At 59.3% G+C, this 22,042-nt stretch overlaps 1 protein-coding gene across 1 annotated transcript in view; it reads left to right on the forward strand.

Annotated features, from left to right (window-relative positions):
* The window catches only part of DISP3 (dispatched RND transporter family member 3), a 44,019-nt gene extending 23,971 nt beyond the window's left edge, over positions 1 to 20,048 (forward strand). The window contains exons 5-21 of the mRNA XM_024554824.4: positions 901 to 1,035; positions 1,563 to 1,723; positions 3,045 to 3,184; positions 4,709 to 4,857; positions 5,071 to 5,232; positions 6,059 to 6,220; positions 7,915 to 8,028; positions 8,672 to 8,808; positions 9,916 to 10,100; positions 11,887 to 12,017; positions 12,107 to 12,279; positions 13,182 to 13,308; positions 13,787 to 13,932; positions 16,040 to 16,199; positions 16,817 to 16,930; positions 17,246 to 17,412; positions 18,245 to 20,048. Coding sequence (XP_024410592.2) covers positions 901 to 1,035; positions 1,563 to 1,723; positions 3,045 to 3,184; positions 4,709 to 4,857; positions 5,071 to 5,232; positions 6,059 to 6,220; positions 7,915 to 8,028; positions 8,672 to 8,808; positions 9,916 to 10,100; positions 11,887 to 12,017; positions 12,107 to 12,279; positions 13,182 to 13,308; positions 13,787 to 13,932; positions 16,040 to 16,199; positions 16,817 to 16,930; positions 17,246 to 17,412; positions 18,245 to 18,607 — 2,726 coding nt within the window. The 3' untranslated portion in view covers positions 18,608 to 20,048. The remainder of the gene's footprint in view (positions 1 to 900; positions 1,036 to 1,562; positions 1,724 to 3,044; positions 3,185 to 4,708; positions 4,858 to 5,070; positions 5,233 to 6,058; positions 6,221 to 7,914; positions 8,029 to 8,671; positions 8,809 to 9,915; positions 10,101 to 11,886; positions 12,018 to 12,106; positions 12,280 to 13,181; positions 13,309 to 13,786; positions 13,933 to 16,039; positions 16,200 to 16,816; positions 16,931 to 17,245; positions 17,413 to 18,244) is intronic.
* Positions 20,049 to 22,042: the final 1,994 nt, after the last annotated feature.

The following is a 22,042-nucleotide window of genomic DNA, read 5'->3' on the forward strand; positions in this document are numbered from 1 at the left end:
ACCTGAGGGCCCTCTCACCCCTAGGACCTCACACAGTTTCATGTTTTGCCCCTTGACCATCTTTTCTTGCTGAGTCTGGAGAATTGGACCCTCGTTACAGATTATTCTGTAGCCAGTTTTACAGTACTTTTCCAGTGTCGCCGTCCCGAGCGCCCTAGCTGCTTCTTACTGCATAGCCAGTAGGAACCTTCTGTTGCCCACATGAATGAAAGATTGGTAATATTTTTTTAAATGTTTTAAATATTTTTAAAAAGACACTCATTCATCCATGCAACAAATAGTAATTGGGCACCAACTCTGTGCCTGATGTTCTATCAGGGTGTCAAACTCATTTTCACTGGGGGCCACATCAGCCTCATGGTTGCCTTCAAAGGGCCAAATATAATTTTAGGACTGTATACATGTAACTACTCCTTAACTAGGGGCAAGGAGCTTGGTGCTGCCACCGGGTAGAAACAAGGTGCCGGGCTGGATAAAACAAGGTGGAGGACTGGAATCAGCCCACAGGCCTTGTGTTTGCCACCTGTGCTCTAAAGTGCCAGGGATCCAGTGATAAACATCACAGGTAGACTTTCTACTCCCACAGAACCTTTGTCTACTGGGGTGGCAGGCATTAAATGAATATATAATGTTTGTAATTTCCTAGTCACCCTTGAATAAGTTCTGCAAAGATGAAGGGCCATGAGCAAACTGCCTTACTCAGAGATCGCTCCCTCTGCCACTCAGGCCTCTGGCTTGGCTCCTTCTTGAGCGTGAACTGTGGAAGACAAAAACAGGGTGGCGAAGGGTACTCTGCAGTTCCGGGGGGAGAGGCAAGACCAGCAGGGTTAGGGACACTAAGGGGGAATGTATGTTCCAAGAGGTCCCCCCACTGTCTTCCCTGTCCCCTTGTTCCACCAGTGTTTCTGTCCTTCTTTGGGATCGCCAGCATTGGCCTCAGCTGCCTGGTGGCCCTCTTCCTGTACCACGTGGTCTTTGGTGTCCAGTACTTGGGCATACTCAATGGCGTGGCTGCCTTCGTGATAGTGGGCATTGGTGAGTTGCCTCCATTGCCATAGTGATGGGCTGAGAACTCTGCCCCAGAAAGGGGCTTCTCCCTAGATGCAAAAGCTGGTTTCCATGGAGTCTCCAGAAAGTCCCTCTCAGACCTCAGAGCCTCAGAGCATGGTAAGGGGTAGAGTATGAGTGATAGGCAGATCCCTGTATATGGTGAACCCCCACGGGGTGGAAGGAGCAGGTGAGTATGCTGAGTAGAGGTTAAGAATGGGGGGGGAAATCCAGGGAAAGTGGGAAGGAGGCAAAGATTTGGAAGAAGGAACTTAGTTCTGGGGCTGGGGTGGGGCCAAAGAGTGTGGAGGATGGGGCTTGGATTCTTGGCGGGTGGAGCCAATGTCAGGTGGGTCTCCCCAAACTCCACTCTGAGAAGCATGGTTCCCCTGGAGCCTGAACTCTCGGACCCAGGGATCCTCTCAGGGTTGGTCTAGGCCCAGCCGGGGTCTGATCCTGGACACAACAGAGTGATCCTGAGCTTGTCCCTGCTGGCCCGGGGCTCCCTCCTGCAGGTGTGGACGACGTCTTTGTGTTCATCAACACCTACCGCCAGGCCACCCACCTGGAAGACCCACAGCTTCGGATGATCCACACCATCCAGACGGCAGGAAAAGCCACCTTCTTCACCTCCCTGACCACGGCCGCCGCCTATGCAGCTAACGTCTTCTCCCAGGTGGGGGACCACTGTCCATACTGTCCTGTTCTCCCCGTGTTTCCCATACGTACCTGGCCCCTGGCCTCTGCTCTCGCCACCGCCCCTTCTCTTATGGCCACACAGCCTTTGCCTCAGACACTTGCCACATCTGTAGATTCATTTTTGTTACTTATCACCATCACCAGAACTTAACAAATGGAAAAATTATGATAATACAAATAGTATTTATTAGGGATGCTCATTAATAGTAACCCAGCATCTGCCCTGAAGAGCATTTGGCAGTTTCCAAAGCCCTTTTGCAATTAGTCCTTGTGATAAACTTATGACAAGAGGTATCATTACATCCCTATTTTCCTGATATCCATAAACTTAGGCCCAGAGAGGTAAAGTGACTTCCCCAAAGTCACACAGCTGGTAAGTGGTGAGCCTGACCAAGTCTCCCGACCCCTGCACTCTTCCCACCCCCCGGCTTCATTCTGCGTTGTCACCACTCGCTGACCCCAGGCTCCTTCAGGCTTCTGAGTCAGGCTCAGAAGGACTGGGTCTGGCCGGCTCGTTGGTGCTGATAGGACCTGAAAGGCAATGAGCCTGCCCAAGGCTTTGAGAGATTTTATCACCGGGGCTGAATAGCCCATCTAGAAACCACTGGATGCTTTAGGATTATCCAGGTCTCCTAGAGAACCACATCCAGGAGACAGGCAGAGCTGAGTTCAAATCCCACCTCTGCCATTTACTGGCTGTGTGACCCGAGGCAGGTTGTTTAACCTCTCTGAGCCTCCCTTTCCTCATACGTGGATTATGCAGGGACTGAAATGAGAAGGTTGGGAAAGTACTTCACAAACAGTGAAGGCCTGTCTGCTTGTTGACTCGTTTTCTTCTGACGGCCACACGCCTGTGCAGGTCCCCGCCACACCTCTGGAGCACGCCCATTGCCCCATGGCCACAGGCTCCCTAGTCCCCTCACGGGGCAGCATTCCCTCCCTTCCCACTCATGGACACACAGCCTGGTCTGACTGGGTATGACTGACCCAGCCGTTGCCGTGATGACAGTGACCCAGCACTTGCTCTGCGCCAGGCTTGTTCCAGGCAGTGGGCGGCAGCACAGACAAGAGCCTTCACCCTGGAGGTGGGGCTCTTCCTCCCCTGTCATGTCCCCTGACACCAGCCCTTGCCCTCCAGTGTCCTCCCGGGCCAGCGGCTGTCTTCCCAGCAGCGTGGGCTGCCTCGTCCTGCCTTAGGGAGCGGTCTGGGCCCCCGAGTGCCTTTAGCTACAGAGTCCACGGGCTCCCTGGGCTGCAGGCCTGACCAGCCCCACATCCTTCTACCTCTCCCTCGCCAGATTCCGGCTGTCCACGACTTTGGCCTGTTTATGTCTCTTATCGTGTCCTGCTGCTGGCTGGCTGTGCTCTTCACCATGCCTGCCGCCCTGGGCATCTGGAGCCTCTACATGGCGCCACTAGAGGGCGCCTGCCAGACCAGGTGAGCTGGGCAGGCAGCGGTGGGGGCCGGGGTGGGGGCATGTCCTCCCCCTGAATATCTATAACAGGCCCTGTCGATTCATTATTGAACACCTTTTGTGTAGCCAGTCCTCTGCTGGGCACTACTGAGGGGGCAAGGGAAGGGGAAGAGAACCCTGTTGGGTGGTTACCATTTGTGATCACCTGCTGCAATTTGGTACCGATTATATTGACACCCTTCCCCCCAGGAGCCATGGAACTGGGTCCTCTCATTCTGCCCATTTTACAGATGAGGAAACAAGGGCTTGGGGAGGCTAAGCAAGTTTCCATTAGTGGGCAACAGAGCCTGGATTAACTGAGGAATATCTGACTCCGAATCCTATGCTATTAGCCACCATGTGAAACGTTCTCAAGTTCCTCCTCTTGGTGGAGAAACAATATTTAGACACAGGAGCAAAGTTGAACAGGCCAGGCCAGAGCTGCTGCTGGAGGTGGAGGGGTCAGGATCTCGTGGGCCCAGGTGGTCATGGGAGGGAGGGCAACAGGAAAAAGGAAATGGGGTCCGGCCTGGGCGGCTGCCTGGGCTTGGGAGGACTGAGGAATGATGGAGGGTCTCTGGCCTCGGGACAGAGCACACAAAGGCAGGAATGTCAGGTGTCCACAGCAATGTTCATCTGATCACGTGAGCCAAGGAGCGGCGGGGGGAGCAGGAAGCCCAGCAGGGAGCTCAGACTCGGGCCCTCGACTGACTTCTCGGCTCTTCCACTCACACCCTCCCCACCGGGTGGTGGTACAGCCGGGCCCTGCCTGTGGGCATTTGTGTGACATGGAGGCGAAATGTCTTGGGGGAGGGTGCCTTTTTCTAATCTCTACGGGCATAGCAAATAAGCCCCACTCCATCCCTATCCCCAACCCCAGTCTGGGGCAGCGGCCGCAGAGGACACAGTGGACAGTCTTCCCAGGCCTGGGCTCCAGCCTTGGCCTCTCTGCCCAGCAGCTGCGGGGCCCTGGGCTTATTCCTCAACCTCCCTGCGTCTCAGTTTCCTTTTCTGCAAAACTAGTGTAACTCCTGTGTAGGGTTCCTGTGAGGATTGAGAGAGTCACAAGGGACACGTAGCCTGCTGCCTGGCACGTGGCACTCATTATGTTGGCCGCTTGCTTATTCTTGTTCCTGGGGCGAGCCCCATCCCACTCACATTCACTCCAGCCGTGGCCTTGGCCGCAGCCGACATGCCCAGCACAGCCCCACTTCCTCCTCCTCCTGGCTCGGAGCCCCGGGGCCGCCTGCCAGCAAAGGCAGGGCTCCCTGCGTTGGTCACCTTGATAAGTGGGGATCTACTGCTGTCATTATTTGTCTCCCCAGAGGAATAGTGCCTCCTGGGGGCCCTGGGACTGGGGGAGATGGCACTGGGAAGAAATCAGGCACGGGTTTCTGGAATGTCCCAAGTGAGATGTCTGCTGCAGTGTGAGATCTGGGACCCTGCCCCACCCTCCCTGGACACCCAGGACCATCAGGGCTCACCCTTTCCCCCCACTGTCTCCATAGCTGCCACCAGAAGTGTGGCTGCAAGAGCTCCCTGCACTTCCCCGGGGACATGTTTGCCACTCCTGAGCGGGCTGGGGGCAGCCCGGCCCAGGGCCCCATGCCCTACCTGGACGACGATATCCCCTTGCTGAGTGTGGAGGAGGAGCCAGGTAAGAGGTAGAGCAGGCCTGCCCCCACCCCATGAGGCCTGGGCGTGGCCTCTGCCAAGGGAAATGACTCTTGGCAAGACGGTTTGAGGACAGGCTGGGCCTGAGGCAGGGGGCTGCACTAGGTGGTCTGGGTGGAGAGACGGGGGAGAGCAGGGTGGGCTTTGACTCGGGTCTGGGCCAGGCCTCTCACAGGCCACTGCTCTGCACTGGCAGTGTCTCTGGAGCTGGGTGACGTGTCTCTGGTGCCTGTGCCCCCCGAGGGCCTGCAGCCTGCCCCCGGCAGGGGCAGCCAGGGGCAGCTCATCGCTCACCTGCAGGAGCTGCTGCACCACTGGGTGCTGTGGTCAGCCGTCAAGAGCCGCTGGGTAATTGTGGGTAAGTGGGCTCTGCACCCTCCTTCCTCTCTGTCTTGTAGCTTCTCTCCAGTGTCAGAGTGTGGGGGGGCAGACTCCCCCAAAGAACATGTAGGCGTTGGGAGCCCGCCCCATCCTGCAAATGAGCTGAAGGTCAGAGACCTGGGCTGGCATCCCTCCCTTGCTCTCAGCCTCACTTCCTCCCTTTGTGAAATGTAGCTGGCCCACAATAGCTTTTGTTTATTGAGCACCTACTACGTGCCAGTCATCATGCTGGGCCATACAGCAGAGCACTCAGTGCTTGGGGTCTGGGGATAGACCAGCTTGGCTGAGTTTGGACTCCAAACCCTACCAGGCGCTAGCTGAGCAACCTTGGCTGTGCCTGTCAGCCTGAGCCTCAGTTTCCTGTCCTGTGATTGGGGTGAAGTCAGGCAGACTGTGGAAGGGATGCCACAGCGCATGTGACGAATTTAGCCCAATGCACAGTACGCAACACGGCTTCATAAACTGTAAGTGCTGCTGGTATTGTTGGCAACAGTATTTAGGGTTGTGTACAAACAACTGAATGAGCCAGCTCTTTATAAACTAAACGCTCTAAGATAGTGGCTGCTTCTTGTCCAGAAGTGTGAGCTTGGAGCCTATCTGACTCCCAAGTGACACCCAGCAACCAACCTCAACCCTTGGACCAATCCCTAGCCAGCTTCACCCACAGGCTTGCAGGCTGGGGCCTGCCCACTCCTGTGGCAGCCCTCCCCCCTGCTCCCGCATCAAGGGAGCAGCTCTGCACCAAGGCTCCGAGGTACCACCTGGGCCCCAGCCCCGTCTCGCTCGGTGTCCTTTCCTCACAGGGCTCTTTGTCTCCATCCTCATCCTGTCCCTGGTGTTTGCCAGCCGGCTCCGCCCCGCCAGCCGTGCCCCCCTGCTCTTCCGGCCTGATACCAACATTCAGGTGCTGCTGGACCTCAAGTACAACCTGAGCGCTGAGGGCATCTCCTGTATCACCTGTTCAGGTGAGGGTTTCCATCTGGGGGTCCTCTGTGGGCCCCGGCTCTCTCTGGAGTCCAGGTCTCAATGGCTGTTGGCCTGAAAGATGTGAGACCCACACTCAGCGCTTCTGCATTTCGTTAAACAAATATTTACTGGGTGTCTGCTGCCTGGCACTGGGGACACTGCAGTGGGTGGGACAGGCTTCCCAAGCTCAGGGAGTTCATTCCACTTCTAGGGACCAGCCATTGAAATAGTAGACGTGAGCTGTGATGGAGGAAGAACAGGGTGCCCAGGAGCTCGGCATCATGGAAGGCTTCCTGGAAGAGGCCATGTCTAAGCAGAGATTCAAAGAATGGGAAGTGGTTAGCCTGGCTGGGAGGGAAGATGGTGGGGGCTGGGACCAGCATACTGGTGGTGGCAGTGGGGTCGAGAGACATTCCCCAGAACTTAGTGACAGGGCATGTTGGGGAGGAGCAAGGAAATGAAATGAAGATGTCTCCCTGCCTTAGAGGAAACCTGGGCTGGGCCCTCATTTTACAGAGGGAAGCAAGTCGACCCAAGGTCGTACAGCTTTGCCAGGGCAGTTAGAAACCAAATGAGAAGATGCTTGGGTGAATGCGCTCAGCTCCTGGGAGAAGATCCACTGACTGCTGTAATTGCCTTCATCTAATTAGGGTGGTGCTCAGATTAACTTGGCCTTCCCCTTGGTAATGGCATTAGCCAAACGCATGGTAATTGACTGCGGCTCAGAGAGGTGCCCGAGGAGCCCCTCCTAAATTGGAGCCAGCCCGGGCAGCGCCCCCGGCTCCCCTCCTGCCCGCCTGGGCATACAAATTCAACTCCATTATCACTGCCGCTACAAGGGCTCCTGCTGCCCCTCAGGGCCCGGAGGCCAGAAGCCATGTCCATTCCCATTTCACAGATGGACAAATCACAGGGTGACCCTGAAGTTCCTGGGAGCATCTGGGGAAGGGCCAGGGCCTCAGTCAGAGTCCAGCCTCTTTTTATCTCTTAGCACTCTGGACTGCCTCTTAAAGGGACCCCTTCAGATTGTGGCAAAGAGAGCTTCGGCCTAAGGGGCAGACCAGATCCGGTCCTGATGGGGCTCTGCCTCTCACATCCTCTGCAGGTCCCGTGACCTCCCTGACCTTCTGCTGTCTTCCCTGTCAAATGGGGTTAACAACAGTGACCTCCTAGGATTATTGTGAGGATTAAATTTTTGAAGGTGTAAAATTCCTCTCATTAAAAAACAAAACATCCACAATGTTTGGGCAAAAGAGGAACGTCCCTGACCACCTCTGCTAGCTGGTAACGTTCCGTTTCTGACCGGCCCTGACCAGTGCTCTAATTGAGCATCTGTCACGAGCTACGAGCACGAGAAGCAGCATCCCACTCGGTCCTCAGCCACCGGCTGGATGGGTGGCGGTGTCCCATTTGACAGGAGGGGAGCGAGGCCTGCGAGTGGGAGTAGGGAAAGCTTCAGAGTGTCTCTGGATGGCACATGCCTTTCTCTTGCTTAAGATCCCTGTAAATTCAATATTTGGTGTTTTTTTCAGTTCCATTTGATTTCTTTCAGACCTCTGACACTCCCCCTCCTCAAGCTGAGGGCCCTGGGCACTGTGTCCCTGGGGTTGTCCCCAGTCCCAGCCTCTGCCCTCCCCCACCAGGCCCAGCAGGGATGGTCCTGCAGCCCCTGACCCAGCTCGGTGGGGGGCAGGTCTGTTCCAGGAGAAGCCCCACAGCCTGCAAAACAACATCCGGACATCCCTGGAGAAGAAGAAGAGGGGCTCTGGGGTCCTGTGGGCCGGCCGGCCCGAGACCACCCCGCAGGGTCAGTGGCCTGCCTGGGGCGGGGGTATCAGGGGACCCTGCCTGGTGCCAGGGTGCAGGGGCCCTGTGAGGAGAGCAGGCTAAGGTCTCCTGGGAGATGAGAGCCTGTGTTCTTGGGTCACTGTGAGTGGGTGGATGGCTGCTGAACTTGGGGTGAACTGGGCCCCCTACCACTGTCCCACCAGCTGTCCCCACCCTGTGTGCCCCGTGAACCTCCCCTGTGTGCCAGATCCACCCTGAGTGGGGGGAGGGCAGGGGTGTCCAGACACTGGGGTCTCCATCAGAGGTGGGGTGCTTTGACCCGTGTAGGAATTAACTGCCCTGGGGGGGCAGTTCTGTATGACCATGGTCACCCATCTGTGTCTACTGTCGTCATTCCCAGCCCCAGCCCCACTGTTCACACTGCTCCCACAGCTGCCACTTCCCTAGTCTGTGCTGACACAGTCACCAGCAAGTTGCTATTGCTGTCACTCCCCCAAACCCTGCCTCCACCCTGAACCAGGGACCACCACCTCGTCCCCCAGTATTCACGCAGCCACCCCATCCTGGTGACCACCACCACCAAGGTCAGGGGACTGCCCTGGGGTCAGGGGACACAGCCAAGGTAACTGTGTGCCCCCTCCCACTCCTCGTTTGTCCCCCAGACTCCCCAGGCACCGTGTACGTCTCCAAGGTGATGAGTAGAGGCCACCTTGCTGTCTACAGGTTCTCCCTCAACGCCAGCCTGCCTGCCCCATGGCAGGTCGTGTCTCCTGGGGACGGGGAGGTGCCCTCCTTCCAGGTAAGCCTGGGCTGTTGTGAAGCGAGCCACCATGACCAGGGGAAGGGGCCCTCAATGCCATGCTGTAGGGCACTGGCCATGTGGGGAGGGGGAGGCCGGGTCTGTGACGTGGGAGCAGCTGCAGGCAGATGGGGGCCCTGTCCCGCCCCTGGCCAGGTCTGTGGTGGGGCCCTGCGGAGGGGTGAGAGCACGGGCTTCCAAGTCAGCCAGTCCTGGGTTCGAGTCTTAGCTCTGCCATTTCTAGCCTGTGTGCCTTTGGGCAGATGACTTAGTCTCTCTGAGCCTCAGCCTCCTCCTCTGTGACATGGGCTATGAAAAGTACCAGCCAGGTTGTGGGAGGCTCGTGAGGTAAGGCCTGTGCATCACAGAGCCCCTGAGGGCCACGCTGGCTCAATCCCAGGTCGCTGTCCGAGAGGGCGCTGCTCCCGGCAGCTGCTCCAGCACCCAGAGCAGGGCCCACAAAGGCCACACCAGGCCTCCGGGTTTTCCTTCACGGGAATCGTTTGTGCTTCCTTAACACGTCACAGCCTCCAGTGTGACACTTAACATGTGTGCCAGCACATTTGTCCACTTGAAAGATGAGGGGTCTGGGGCATTTCCTGACTCGTAGCCTTCACGTTGCTGTTCCCACCACCAGGGAAGCTTTCCCTCCAACGTCATACTCTGATCTCAGCACACGTCACCTCCCATAGAGCCCGTCCTCCATGGCTGGCCCTCCTCTCCCCTGCCCATCTATCCTATGTCTTATCCTCATGGCTGTTTAATTCCTGGCCCCTGAAAGAATCTAAAGCCACGGTACCTGGTGGCCCACGAGGGCAGGGACCAAACCCAGCTCGTTCACTGCCGTGAGCCCCGCTCAGGGCCTGGCACGAGATCGGTGCTCAGGTGAAGGAAAGACTGAGGCTCAGAGAGGAGAGGAAGGGTTTGCCTGATGATCCCACTCGAACCCAGGCCTCCTGCACCCCTGCCCAGGGCTCTCTCCTGCACCCTGGGGGCCGGGACTGGGTGGGACAGGCAGCGGAGGGAGGGGACAGCGCCTGAATCCAGGCCCTGGCGGAGGCGGCCTCCTGGAGTCACGTGTCTTGTCTCTGTCGATCCACTGCTTAGGTGTATAGAGCGCCTTTTGGTAACTTCACCAAGAAGCTGACCGCTTGTATGTCTACAGTAGGGCAGCTCCAGGCGGCGAGCCCCGCCCGCAAGTGGCTGGTGACGACCTTGGCCTGCGACACCAAGCGGGGCTGGAAGTTTGACTTCAGCTTCTATGTGGCCGCCAAGGAGCAGCAGCACACCCGGTAACAGCTGCTGAGAAGCCTGCTTCCTCCAGCCCGGCCCCTCCCTTCCCCCGCCCTGCTGCCCCGATGCCAGCAGGTGCCTTGAATAAACCGTGTCCCTTTCCACACGTCAGTTCAGCTATTTCTCTGCCCAAGACACAGGGGTGGGGATACCAGCAAAGATGGCGGCCAGTGATCTGCTCCCCTGTCTGCCTCTCTCGCTGGGTCACACTGGCCACCTCACTGCTCCTCGGCATGCCCAGCAGTTCTCAGCTCAGGGCCTTTGCATTTGCTGCTCCCTGTGCCTAGAATGTTCTTCCCCCACTTTCCCTGTGGTTGACTTCTCAAGATTCAGGCCTTGGCCCACCGTCCCCCCCAGGAGAGGCTGTGCCCAATGTAAAATAGTCACACCTCGTCTCTCCCCGACACCACCTCTTTCTGGCCCCATCACCACCTGCATTCCGATCTACCGGCGGATCGCCTGTCTTCCCTCGGGAGCTTGGGCACGTCGGCAGTGTCCCCAGCACCTAGCACAGGGTCTGGCTCAGAGCCGGTGCTCCGTAAACACCCGCTGAAGGAGTGAGTGAGCGAGCGCACCCCGCACTTCCTCTCCAAGGCACTCATTTCACTCTCAGCGTAGGTAATTAATTCAGAAGGTACGGAATATCCCTCCTCAGACTGTAAGGTGACAGGAGGGACTCTGTCATGTGCACCTACTCTATGGTACGCTCAGGCCTGCCTATGCCTGGCATGAAGTAAGGACCCAGAATAGTACTTTACTGAGTTCTGTGCCTCGGTGCATTTCGAGCCAGCTGGGGTATCTTTCCTGGGGTCCCATCCCCGTGTCTTGGGCCAGGGTCCTATGTGCATTTTTCCATTGAGGCTGTTAGTGGCCCAGGGTCTTTGCTCTCCTCCCTTTATTCATTCCACAAACCCTGAGCACTGCCCGTGTGCCGGCGCTGGGGATACAGTAGCGGACAAGACAGCTTGCCACTGCCCTCGGGCCGACAGGCGGGAGACAGCTGCCAGCACGTCAACCACAATGCCATTACAAATTACGTACAAGCTCCGAGGACAGTGTGGGGCCCTGCACTGGTGGGCCCTTGGGGCCGGGTCCCTGACAGGGCCTGGCCTCCGGACCACCAGCACCCGCACAAGGCTGAATGATGCTGGGGGCCCAGGGCTGAGGCATGGAGGCAGAGGGATGACCAGGATGGGCCTGCTGGGCCCTTCCAGCCCAGTGCACCCTCTGCCCACCCTCCCCTGAGCCCAGGGCTGGGCTTGCTCTGCACATACACAACAGTGACTGGGGTCAGGCTTCCTGGATGAGCTTAGAACATTCTAGAAAGAACCTTGAGCTCCATCAAGTCCAGTGGTGAGCAAGCTGACCACAGAACCCTTTCTTCAGAACAGAATCTCGAGTCTCCATAACTGTAGAGGTTGAGGTTGGGGAGCCTGGCAGAGCTTCTGAGCAGGGACCCCCAAGGCTGCCCTGGGGCCCCTGTGTGAATTCTTGCACCTCTAGAGGGCAGTTTGGGAACTGCAGCTCTCCAGCCCTCATGCCACCAGTGGGGAGACAATCTTGTATGGGGAGGGCCTTGAGCAGTTCCCCACAGTGGGTGTTGTCAGGGGCTGGACTAGAACCAGCCTGCAGACCTTAGCCCCTAACCGGAGACCAGGCCCCCGTGCTAGGCAAGTCCGAGGCCGTCCCCCACACTCTTCCCACCCCTGCATGTGACCCCTCTTGCTTCACCTCCCTCGGTCCTCCTGGCCGCCCGACCTCAGTCCCGCCTCCGCGTCTCCACAGGAAACTGTACTTCTCGCAGTCCCACAAGCCGCCCTTCCACGGGCGCGTGTGTGCCACGCCTCCCGGCTGCCTGCTCAGCTCCAGCCCCGATGGGCCCACCAAAGGCTTCTTCTATGTGCCCAGTGAGAAAGGTACACACGGGGAGGCAGCAGCAGGGACTGGGGGTGGGGGGTTGGGGGGCTGGGCACCACCTCCACTGCAACAGCGACTCCCCCCGCAGGGCCCAGGGCCCGCCTCTCGGCCACCTTCGGCTTCAACCCCTGCGTGAACACAGGCTGCGGAAAGCCGGCAGTGCGGCCGCTGGTGGACACAGGCGCCATGGTCTTCGTGGTCTTCGGCATTGTGGGCATCAACCGCACGCGGCAGGTGGACAACCACGTCATCGGGGACCCGGTACGTGGGCCCACTTGGAGCAGATGCCAAAGGTCCCCTCCAGCAAGGCTTACAAACAAGGACCAGCCTGGAGGCCACCCTCCCAGGCCCCCCCACACCTTCCCTAGGCTGCACAGGACCCCCACAGGACCCCCGCAGGCCCCTGGGTGTCATTTCTCTTGAGGACTGAGACAGCTGAGCTCTCAGAATCACCCACGAATCTGAACACATGCAGGGGCCTGAGCTGGCCGTCCCTCCCTATTTGGAGCTGGGATGGAGGTGAGGGCAACACGTGTGTGAAACCGCCGCCCTGCCTGCTGCAGGCGCCGCCCCGTGGGGCCTTCCTCCCCTTGTGCATGTCTGTGGTCCATGCTGGCTTTCGGGTGTTGTAAGGGAGAGGCACTGGAGGGCCTGTGACAAGGGGTGTGCCTGACCCGTGATGGGAGCTGGGCACGTGCTGGGAGGGACTGGACTGGGCATGAAGGTGCTGCTGCCTTGAGAAGTCAGTCCAGCGGGGAGCCCGGGGTCAGACATGAAGTGATCCGGGGGCAGGTGGGATCGGAGGACCTCAGCCTACTTGGTCTAGACAGGGAAGTCTGCAGATGTTTGGAGGAGGGCTGGGGGGCTGGGAGAGGCCAGGTGTCCTCCCAGGGAGAATGGAGAGGGTTTGGTTATGCAGAGGCAGGGGAGAGCAGGAAGCCCAGGGGAGAGGGTTGTGAGTGAAAGCAAGAGGTGAGACCAAAGGGGCCTGTGCAGGGTGGGCAGTAGGGGAGCAAACAGTGCCCCTGGGAGTGGGCTTGGGTGGGGACCTCAGGGCACCATGCCCAGGGCTCCAGATCGGTGGTGACAATGGTAGCGGGGACCCAGGACTGAGTTTCCGACTCACTGAGTGGCCTGTGCTGGCTTGTGTCTCCTTGGGAAAGGGCAGCGTCATCTACGATGGCAGCTTTGACCTCTTCAAAGAAATCGGGCACCTGTGTCGCCTCTGCAAGGCCATCGCGGGGAATGCAGAGCTGGTGAAGCCAGGCGGCGCCCAGTGCCTGCCCTCAGGTGTGTGGGGGAGCCAGGTCCTCTGAGGCAGGAGGGGCTGGGGGGCCAGGGGACCTGCAGGTGTGTTTCTGCGTGTGAGTGGCCACGCTGGGGCCGGGGGGTGCAGCCATTGGCGTGTCTTCTGGAAGAAAGTGGGCTTGGCATGAATGTGAATTGGCCCAGAGGCACCTGTGTGTGGCAACACGTGCAGTGTGTGTGGGCACACCTGCAGGAGGAGCTTTTCCAAAATTGGGGCCAGCCCGTACGCACCCTAGATTCTCTCTCCCTGAGACGGCACAAGCCGCTGTTCTCCACACGGACGGCAGACGGGTGTTGTAGATTCCCAGTGGCGTTGCCATGGTCACACACACTTTAAACCTGAGGTTAGTGGGAGGGCTCGTGCCCCTCCCACACTCCCACCCTGGTGGGTGGACACACGTGCATGTTGGGGAAGGGCGCTCTCCCAGGTAACCCCCCACTATCTCTCTCCTCCCCGCAGGCTACAGCATCTCCTCCTTCCTGCAGATGCTGCACCCTGAGTGCAAGGAGCTACCCGAGCCCAACCTGCTCCCCGGGCAGCTGTCACACGGGGCTGTGGGTGTCAAGGAGGGACGCGTGCAGTGGATCTCCATGGCCTTTGAGTCGGTGAGCCCCTGGCGGCCTCGCATGCGTCACCTCTGACCCCTGGCCCTTGTCCCAGATCAAAGGGGTTGCTCTTCAGAGGGGGATACAAGGCCCAGAGAGGTGGAATTGCTCATCCAAGGTCACCTGGTTAGTGAGCTTCATCAGCACGGAGTGCTAAACCAGCCCTCGGGGCTCTGCCCTGGTACCACCAGGCTGCCAGCCACTCCCACAACCCTCCCTCCCACCTGCCTGGGGTCTGCGTCCTCTTGCAGCCTCTGGGCTGCAGGGGCAGTTGGGGTTAGGGACTGGTGACAGAACAGGATGCTGTCTTTGCCACTGTGGGGGGCTGGTGTGGGGCCACAGACCTCCATGCTGGGCCAGCCCCAGAGGAACTTGAAAGCCAGGGGACTGGCCATCCCATACCTCACTGCTCCCGCTCTCACCCCAATGCTCTCCAGGCTCTGCCACACACACGTGTGTCCATGCGTGCACACATGCGTCCATGTGTGCACCGGCATGCGCGCCCTGCCCTGGGCGTCTGCCGGTCTCGGGGCCCTGGCCCATCACTGTTTGAGGCTCACCGAGTCCGTCCCTGCGGCCTCCAAGCTGCGACCGGGGCCCAGCCCTGCCCTGACCCTGCTATGCTCTGTGGCCTCAAGCAAGGAGCTTGTCCCCTCAGGCCCCAAAGAACAGGGTCCCAGTCCCTGTCCGCCCTCTGATGGTCGTTGAGAAGCCACAAGGAGATCACATGAGGATGCTGGGGAATGACAGTGATGTGACGAGAGTACAGGTGGCCCCAGCCCCGCTTTCCTTCCCACCTCATGTGCCCACTCACGGCACAGGCAGCCAAACCACTGGCCACCAGCCAGGGGGCCCGGGGACCCACCCAACCCTCAGTGAGCCCCAGGCCAACGCAGACACTCGTTCACAGCCCAAGAAGTTTTGTAACTGTGGTAAAATATAGTGGAATTGACCGTCCTGACCATTTGGGGGTGTGCAGTTCGGCCACGCTGAGTATGTCCACACTGTTGTACAACCATTACCACCACCTGCCTCTTCACTTCACACCGTGCAAAACCGGGACTCTGTCCCCTCCCCCTGGCCCCGCAACCACTGCTCTTCTTTCTGTTCCCATGACTTTGACTCCTCTGGGAGCCGCCCTGCGTGGCATCACACAGCGTGTGTGTGTGTGCGGCTCATCTCCTCGGCGCGGTGTCCTCCAGGTTGGCCCCTGTCATAGCAGGTGTCGGAATGTCCTCCCTTTGTAAGGCCGATGCCACACACAGTTTCGGAGACGAGAAGAGCCCCTGCTCAGGCTTCTCTGCGTGACAGGATGTCGCTTCCAAGCTGACCCCACCCACACTCCACCGCACGCATGCACACAGACACGCTGTGACTCCCTCGGACACGGGGAGCAGAACCCTCAGGGAGCTGAACCCACGGGGAGCGGACCAGGGAGATAACTTGGGTGGAAGGTGCAGGGCAGGATGAGTGCCATGCACCCCCCCGCCCCCGCCGCCCCCTGAACAGCTCCTCCAGCTGGACACTGAAAACTGGATGGGCCACTCCCTGCTTTCCTGGACTCCTAGTCTGGCCAGCAGACTAGAGGTTGCTGGGCAGTAACAACAACTGTGATTCCCAGGCCAGAGTTTGGGTCCCTTCCTGCTCTGGGACATCTAGCCATTCTCTGAATTTGGCCACTTAAAAAGTAGTAGGTTTGTCTCTATAGGTTTCTTGCTGAGCCAAGAGGATGCCCATCTTGGGGCATCAAGGAAGGCTTCCTGGAGGAGACAGAACTGTAGTGAGCCTTGAAGGATGAGTGGGAGCTGGCTTTGCAGGCAGAAGGTGGGACACAAGAGCAGAGAGGTTCTGGGAGCTGAAGGTGGCTCTGTTGGAAAGGGGCAGGGACTTTGGTTGCATTGGAACCTGCTGCTGCTGGAAACGTGTCCCCAGAAGCTGGTGGGTGGCTGTCTTGGACTGGCTCACCCTTCCCTCCCCACACACAACGTGCTCCACTCACAGGCGGCCAAGGACTGGCTGCATCTGCCCCAGAAGAGACCAGCCGTGCCCTGGGAAGGGCAAGGGGGCCACAGCCACCTGCCCGTCTCACTGGCCCATGTCCCCACAGACCACGTACAAGGGCAAGTCCTCTTTCCAAACCTACTCGGACTACCTGCGCTGGGAGGGCTTCCTGCGGCAGCAGCTGCTGACGTTCCCCGAGGGCTCCGCCCTGCGCCGAGGCTTCCAGACCTGCGAGCACTGGAAGCAGATCTTCATGGAGATCATAGGCAAGCAGCAGCCAGCCCTCCCCTCCCCTCCCCTCCCCTCCCCTCCCCTCCCCTCCCCTCCCCTCCCCTCCCCTCCCCCACCCTGGCTCCCGTGGGATGGATGGTAGCGGCAGGGGACTGGGAGGTGATGGGCAGAGAGGGCAAGCCATGGCCTGCCTGAGCCACACTTGTCTTCTTCTCAGTCCTGGCCCAGAGCCCCAGAGACATGGGAATGACCCAGTGGCTGGGAACACTGATCGGCAGCCAGAGTTTGAGTCCTTCCTGCTCTCCTCCAGGGGCATCTGGTCACGGATCAGCATTCTCTGATCCCGAATTTGGCCACCTACAAAGGAAAAGCAATGCTGTCACTCTGAGCCCTTCCCCGGGCCAGGCCCTGTGCTGAGGGCCTGACCTGTGTTATCTCTTTAAACTCCAGACAGGGCCTGTGGGGTGGGGACTGCTCTTGCCCCATTTTACAGATGAAGAAATGGAGGCGCAGAGAGGTCAATGGCTTTCCCGGCCAGCTGTGACTGTGCCCATTGATTGACCCCAGTGACCTTCAAACTGTGGGGTGAGGGAAGGTTGTGGGCGCCCCTGCCCATGCAGCCCGGCTGAGGACCCTTTTCTCTCACCGGCAGGGGTGCAGAGCGCCCTGTATGGCCTGGCCCTATCCTTGCTCATCTGCGTGGCCGCGGTGGCCGTGTTCACCACCCACGTGCTGCTCCTGCTGCCCGTGCTCCTGAGCATCTTGGGTACGTGGGCTGCGGCCAAGGGCCCCGCTGGTAGCCATCCGTCAGCAGCTTCCTCCCAGCCCTTCACTGTCCCATCTCCTCAGTGATGGCCTTCCGGCTGCCCCCTGTCCCCTGCACGGTGCTGCCTCGGTGACAGTCATTCGTAGGACTGTGCCCCACGGGTCTGGCCCTGACCCTCCTGCTGCTGGAGGTGGGGGCTCCACTCTAGACTGCCCCCCCACATTTCCCAGGGCCTTCTGAGTTCCCCCAGAACCCCTCTGGGACCGTGCGGAAGGACCAGGTGCCAGCCGCCTCCCTGCTGCCCCGCCCCTGCAGGCATTGTCTGCCTCGTGGTGACCATCATGTACTGGAGCGGCTGGGAGATGGGCGCCGTGGAGGCCATCTCCCTGTCCATCCTCGTCGGCTCCTCTGTAGACTACTGCGTCCATCTGGTCGAGGGCTACCTGCTGGCCGGGGAGAGCCTGCCCCCCCACCAGGCCGAGGTGAGCCCCCAGGCTGCCCTGTCCCGCCCCAGTACAGCTGAGAGGCATCCAAGGACAGCTAGACACCTTCGCGCCTGACCCCCCAACCACAGTGTGTTCTAGAAGCATGGTGTCCAGGGCTAATCTCCCAGGGGACTCAATTCCACAGCAGCTCCCCCAAAACAGCTCTCTGGGCCCCGGTGGGTCCACTTCCCCGGCCTTCCTAAGTGAGCCCCAGGCGCTGGACCAGGCGACACCCAAGGGCCTTTCCTGCTTCCGGTCCCCTGAATCCGACTGTCACTCTCCAGCCTGGGGAGCAGGGCTGGGCCCTTCATTCATGACTCCGAGGCTACCAGCTGGCCCTCAGGAGCTCAGTAAGAACATGCTCTTTGCTCAATACCAAAACCAGCCCTGGGTCTCATAAAGATTCTGTTTTCTCCTAGTTTGCAATTGTATTGGTGTGAAAACATTCATAAATATGTAAATTAAATTATTTAGACACTTAGCTGCTTGTAGTCAAAAGAAGGAAGTCAGTTCCAATTAGGGCTCTCATTTATGAGGACCTACTATGCAGATCATCCGCATCCTGGTTGTCATAGCAACATTAGTGCAGACAGGGGTCGAGGGACCCCACTGTGCACTGCTTTAGGGAAACCATCTCATCTCCCCGCAAGCCTGTGGGGCCGGTGCTGGAATCATCCCACTTTTACTGAGGCAGAACTGGGGGCTCCCCGAGGCAGAGCCAGCCTTGGCAGGGGCTGCATATTTACCCAGCACCCAAGCCCCAGGGAGGGAGGGACCCTGCTGTTGTGTCAGGTCCTGCACCCCAGCCTCTGCTCTCACCCACTCCCAGGACGCCCACTCCCAGCGCCAGTGGCGGACTCTGGAGGCCGTGCGGCACGTGGGTGTGGCCATCGTCTCCAGCGCCCTCACCACCGTCATCGCCACAGTGCCCCTCTTCTTCTGCATCATCGCCCCTTTTGCCAAATTCGGCAAGATCGTCGCACTCAACACAGGCGTCTCCATCCTGTACACACTCACGGTCAGCACAGCCCTGCTCGCCATCATGGCCCCCGGCTCCTTCACACGCACCAGGACTTCCTTCCTCAAGGCCCTGGGCGCTGTGCTCCTGGCGGGGGCCCTGGGGCTGGGCGCCTGCCTCGCGCTGCTCCAGAGTGGCTACAAGATCCCCCTGCCCAACGGGACCTCCTTATAGCCCCGGCACTGGGTCCCGACCTGCTCACTTTGATCCAGCAGGTGGGGACGAGACGCTTGTTCTATGACCCCAGAAGCACTTTCTCTTCCCGCTTGGCTCCTACTCGTTTTGTTCCCAAGCCTGGGCAGGAAGGTGGCCTCGGCCTGCACGGCCTCATCACCATGCCCAGCCAGAGCTGGGGGGTGACGCCAGGGCCACCCCACACTGGGTTCCCCCCAACAGCGGAAGAGGCCTGCCCTCCTCCCGGGCCCAGTCACCATGGAGGTCAGGTCACTTTGACAAGGGTGTCCCTCTCACACTGCTGCAGTGCTCACACCAGCTCTCTGATGTGGGTGTTCCAGGGCGCCTGTTCGACAGATGTGAAAACTGAGGCACCAGGGGTCAAAGTGACGGGCCTGTCGCTGGGTCAGTGGCAGAGCCAGAGCTACTTACTGCCTGAGCCCCACGCCTCCCGTGGGGACTTGGCAGGATGGGCAAGCACAGTGGGTTCAAGGGCAGGGGCCTCGCACCCCTGCCCCTCCTCCCCTCCCCTCAGCTTTACTATGGCCATTGCCAGGTGGTCCCATGACCCTCCCTGGGCCTTTTGGTCCTGGCCAGAGAGGACAGAGGGACCAGCCTGGGGTTCTGCATGTCCTACCCTCTGCCGCAGCCTCAAGGGACCCTTCTAAGACCCTCTCCTGAGGGCTTGGGGGCCCCAGCACAACCTTCCTTATGGAGCCACCATCTCCCCGACCTGACTCTGGGGGTGGGACTTGGGGGGGGGCAGCCCCGGGGAGGCGAGCTGGCCGAGCCTGCTGCCTGCTCACAGCAGATGGTTCCTATTAAAATGAAATGAAACTACAGACCGCCGCCATTAACACAAGAATTTTAAGCATCGCTGGCTCTATCATATTCTTAAAATGGAGATAAGTGTTCACGTGCCGCCCAGCCAGAAGGACACGGAGGTGGGGAGAAGGGTGCCCGAGCCGCTGGGGCCCAGGGCCATGCGGGGCTTTGCTGGCCCAGGGCAAGACTGGGGGCCTTGGGGGCTCACTGGCTGCCCCTCTCTTTAAGGAGCTCATCTGGCTCCCCAACTGGGACACTTTCACATGCCATTGGTGTGCCTGGCATTGCACTGGGCACTGACCTGCCTTGGGACAGACATTGTCCCCTGGACATTAGGAAGCTGGACACGGACTGTGCTGGGACTGAGCCCTGTGGATGGGAAAGATGACATCAAGGGTGGTCTCCAGCCAGCTCACCTGGTCATCTGTATATGAAGGGGCTGAGGGCACCAGATGTGTAACGCCAAGTCCCCTGCCTGGTGCTTGCCTGGCACCGAGTAGAGGCTCTGTATTTGCTGAGGGAATATCAGGCTTTCGGACCCACCATCTGTGGTGAGACAGCAAACCAGCAACTAACGGTACACACCGACACATACAAGTGATTGTGCCAGGGTTTGAGTTAGTTGGCCTGGGCCGCCCTGACACAGCCCCAGACACTGGACAGCTTGCAAGAACAGAAATGCCCTCACACTTCTGGAGGCTGGAAGTCCAAAGTCAAGGTGTGGGCGGCACTGGTTCCTTCTGGAGGCTCGGAGAGGACGTCTATACCATGCCTGCTTTCTGGTGACAGCCAGCGTCTGTGGTGTGCCCTGGTGTGCAGACACACCTCTGCCTCCACCCTCTGTCCCATTCATGTCACGTCCCCTTTCATTAGGACACCAGTCATACTGGATTAGGACCCACCTAATGACCTCATCTTAACTCAGTCACCTGCAAAGACCCTATTTCCAGATAAGCTCACGTTCACAGGTATCAGGGCTCAAAATACGTTCCTGAGAGTAGGGGACACAACGCAACCCGTAACAGGATGGAGCGTGGGTCAGCTCACTTGTCAACCTGAAGGAGCAGGTGCTGTCATGCCGGTTTCACACGTGGACAAACCAAGACTCCAAGAAACGGACTGGCCGTCCCGCCGGAGGTGACAGGGGAGCCAGACTGAGCCCGGCCCACCTGCCCCGGGGTGCACAGCCTCCCGGGGGTTGTAACTCAGGCTGGTGGCGGGGTGGTGGTCACAAGAGTGCTCAAGGATGGTAGCGAAGTCAGGAGGCCTGTTCTTAGAAAATCTGGAATGAAGCCTTTGAACTTGCACACTGCTTCACACTTCAGCATTTTCCCGTCAGCCTTGCATGAACCTGAGCCCTTAGAGGGGAGGTCCGGCAAAGAGCACGGTGGCTGAGGGGCAGGGTCGAGCTCAGGATGACAGACCTGGGGGCTGGCCAGGGGTTCAGGTGGTCCCACCCAGGGCTCTGGCAGCCCCCTCAGGTAGGGGGCACAACCAGAGGATCTCGGGAAAACGGAGCCCCTCCCTTTTCCCTGCACCTTCCCATGACCCTTGTGGGAGGTACAGGAAGCTTATGGGTGTGGCCAGGTGGGAGGAGTGGGGAAGGGGAGGGGCTGGCAAGTGGACAAAATTTGTAGGAGGTGATGAGGAAAGGACTGCTGTCTCCAGGTCCTCATCCTGAGACCTTCCCAGTGACCCAGGCTCGCTGCGGAGGCACCAGCGTGTGCATGTCACTTGTGTGCAGTCCAAACCATGCCCGTTTGTAGAGCCCTCACTGAGCCCTTGTCCTTGCTTCAGAGAAAGGCTCCTCTTCCTCCCCCTTCCTTCCCCTTGGCCTCGATCTTTCCGGAGTGCTATGGGGTTGTTAGGCCAGCAGGTCAAGGGCGGAAGAAGCCAGGCCCTGGTGTCACTGTCCCCTGCCCCCCCCAGGGCTGCCCCGCATCGGCATGACTCTCATAACTCTCGTGCAAGCTGGCTCCCATCTTGCAGATCAGCCCCCTGGGGCCCCCCGGAGGGGCAGACAAGTTGGCACAGCACACCACCAGGGACTCTGGCCCAGGGCTCCTGCCCCACTCCGCCCACCTGCCAGGCTCACCCTCTGCAGATGGCATTCTCAACCTCAGAACATTCTCTCCTCCTCGAAACTGGCCTGTCCTGGTCCCTTAGGCCCTGTGAGGTGATGGCTTGGTCCAGCTCCCAGCAGGTAATTCTCTCCTCCCAGGTGCAGGGGCCCAGGCAAGGCTGGAGGGAAGGGCGGGGCAACTGTTTGGGAACTCTGGGGAACTCTGGCCACACACCTGGCTGCCTACCTGCCTACAAGTAAATGCCCCTCCATCTTGCACACAGGGTCCCTGAAGCATTAACTCCCATAAAGAGAGTCTTGACCTTCCTTTGCCGCTGATACGCAGCTCATGGTCTTAATGAGCTTCTGCTGAGCATTCACGAGATGCTCTTCATTAGCTCGGGCACAGCAGCTACTCTGGGGTCTGCTGGGTTGTGCAGGGGGCCAAGGAGGGGCAGAGGGACCCCTGCCACCTGCATAGTTCCCCTGGGCCCCTGCTTCTCACTGTCCTTCTCTTAGAGACCAGGAGATATCAAGCGCCAGCTTTT

Source organism: Desmodus rotundus, chromosome 3 (assembly GCF_022682495.2).
Source record: "Desmodus rotundus isolate HL8 chromosome 3, HLdesRot8A.1, whole genome shotgun sequence".
NCBI lineage: Eukaryota > Metazoa > Chordata > Mammalia > Chiroptera > Phyllostomidae > Desmodus > Desmodus rotundus.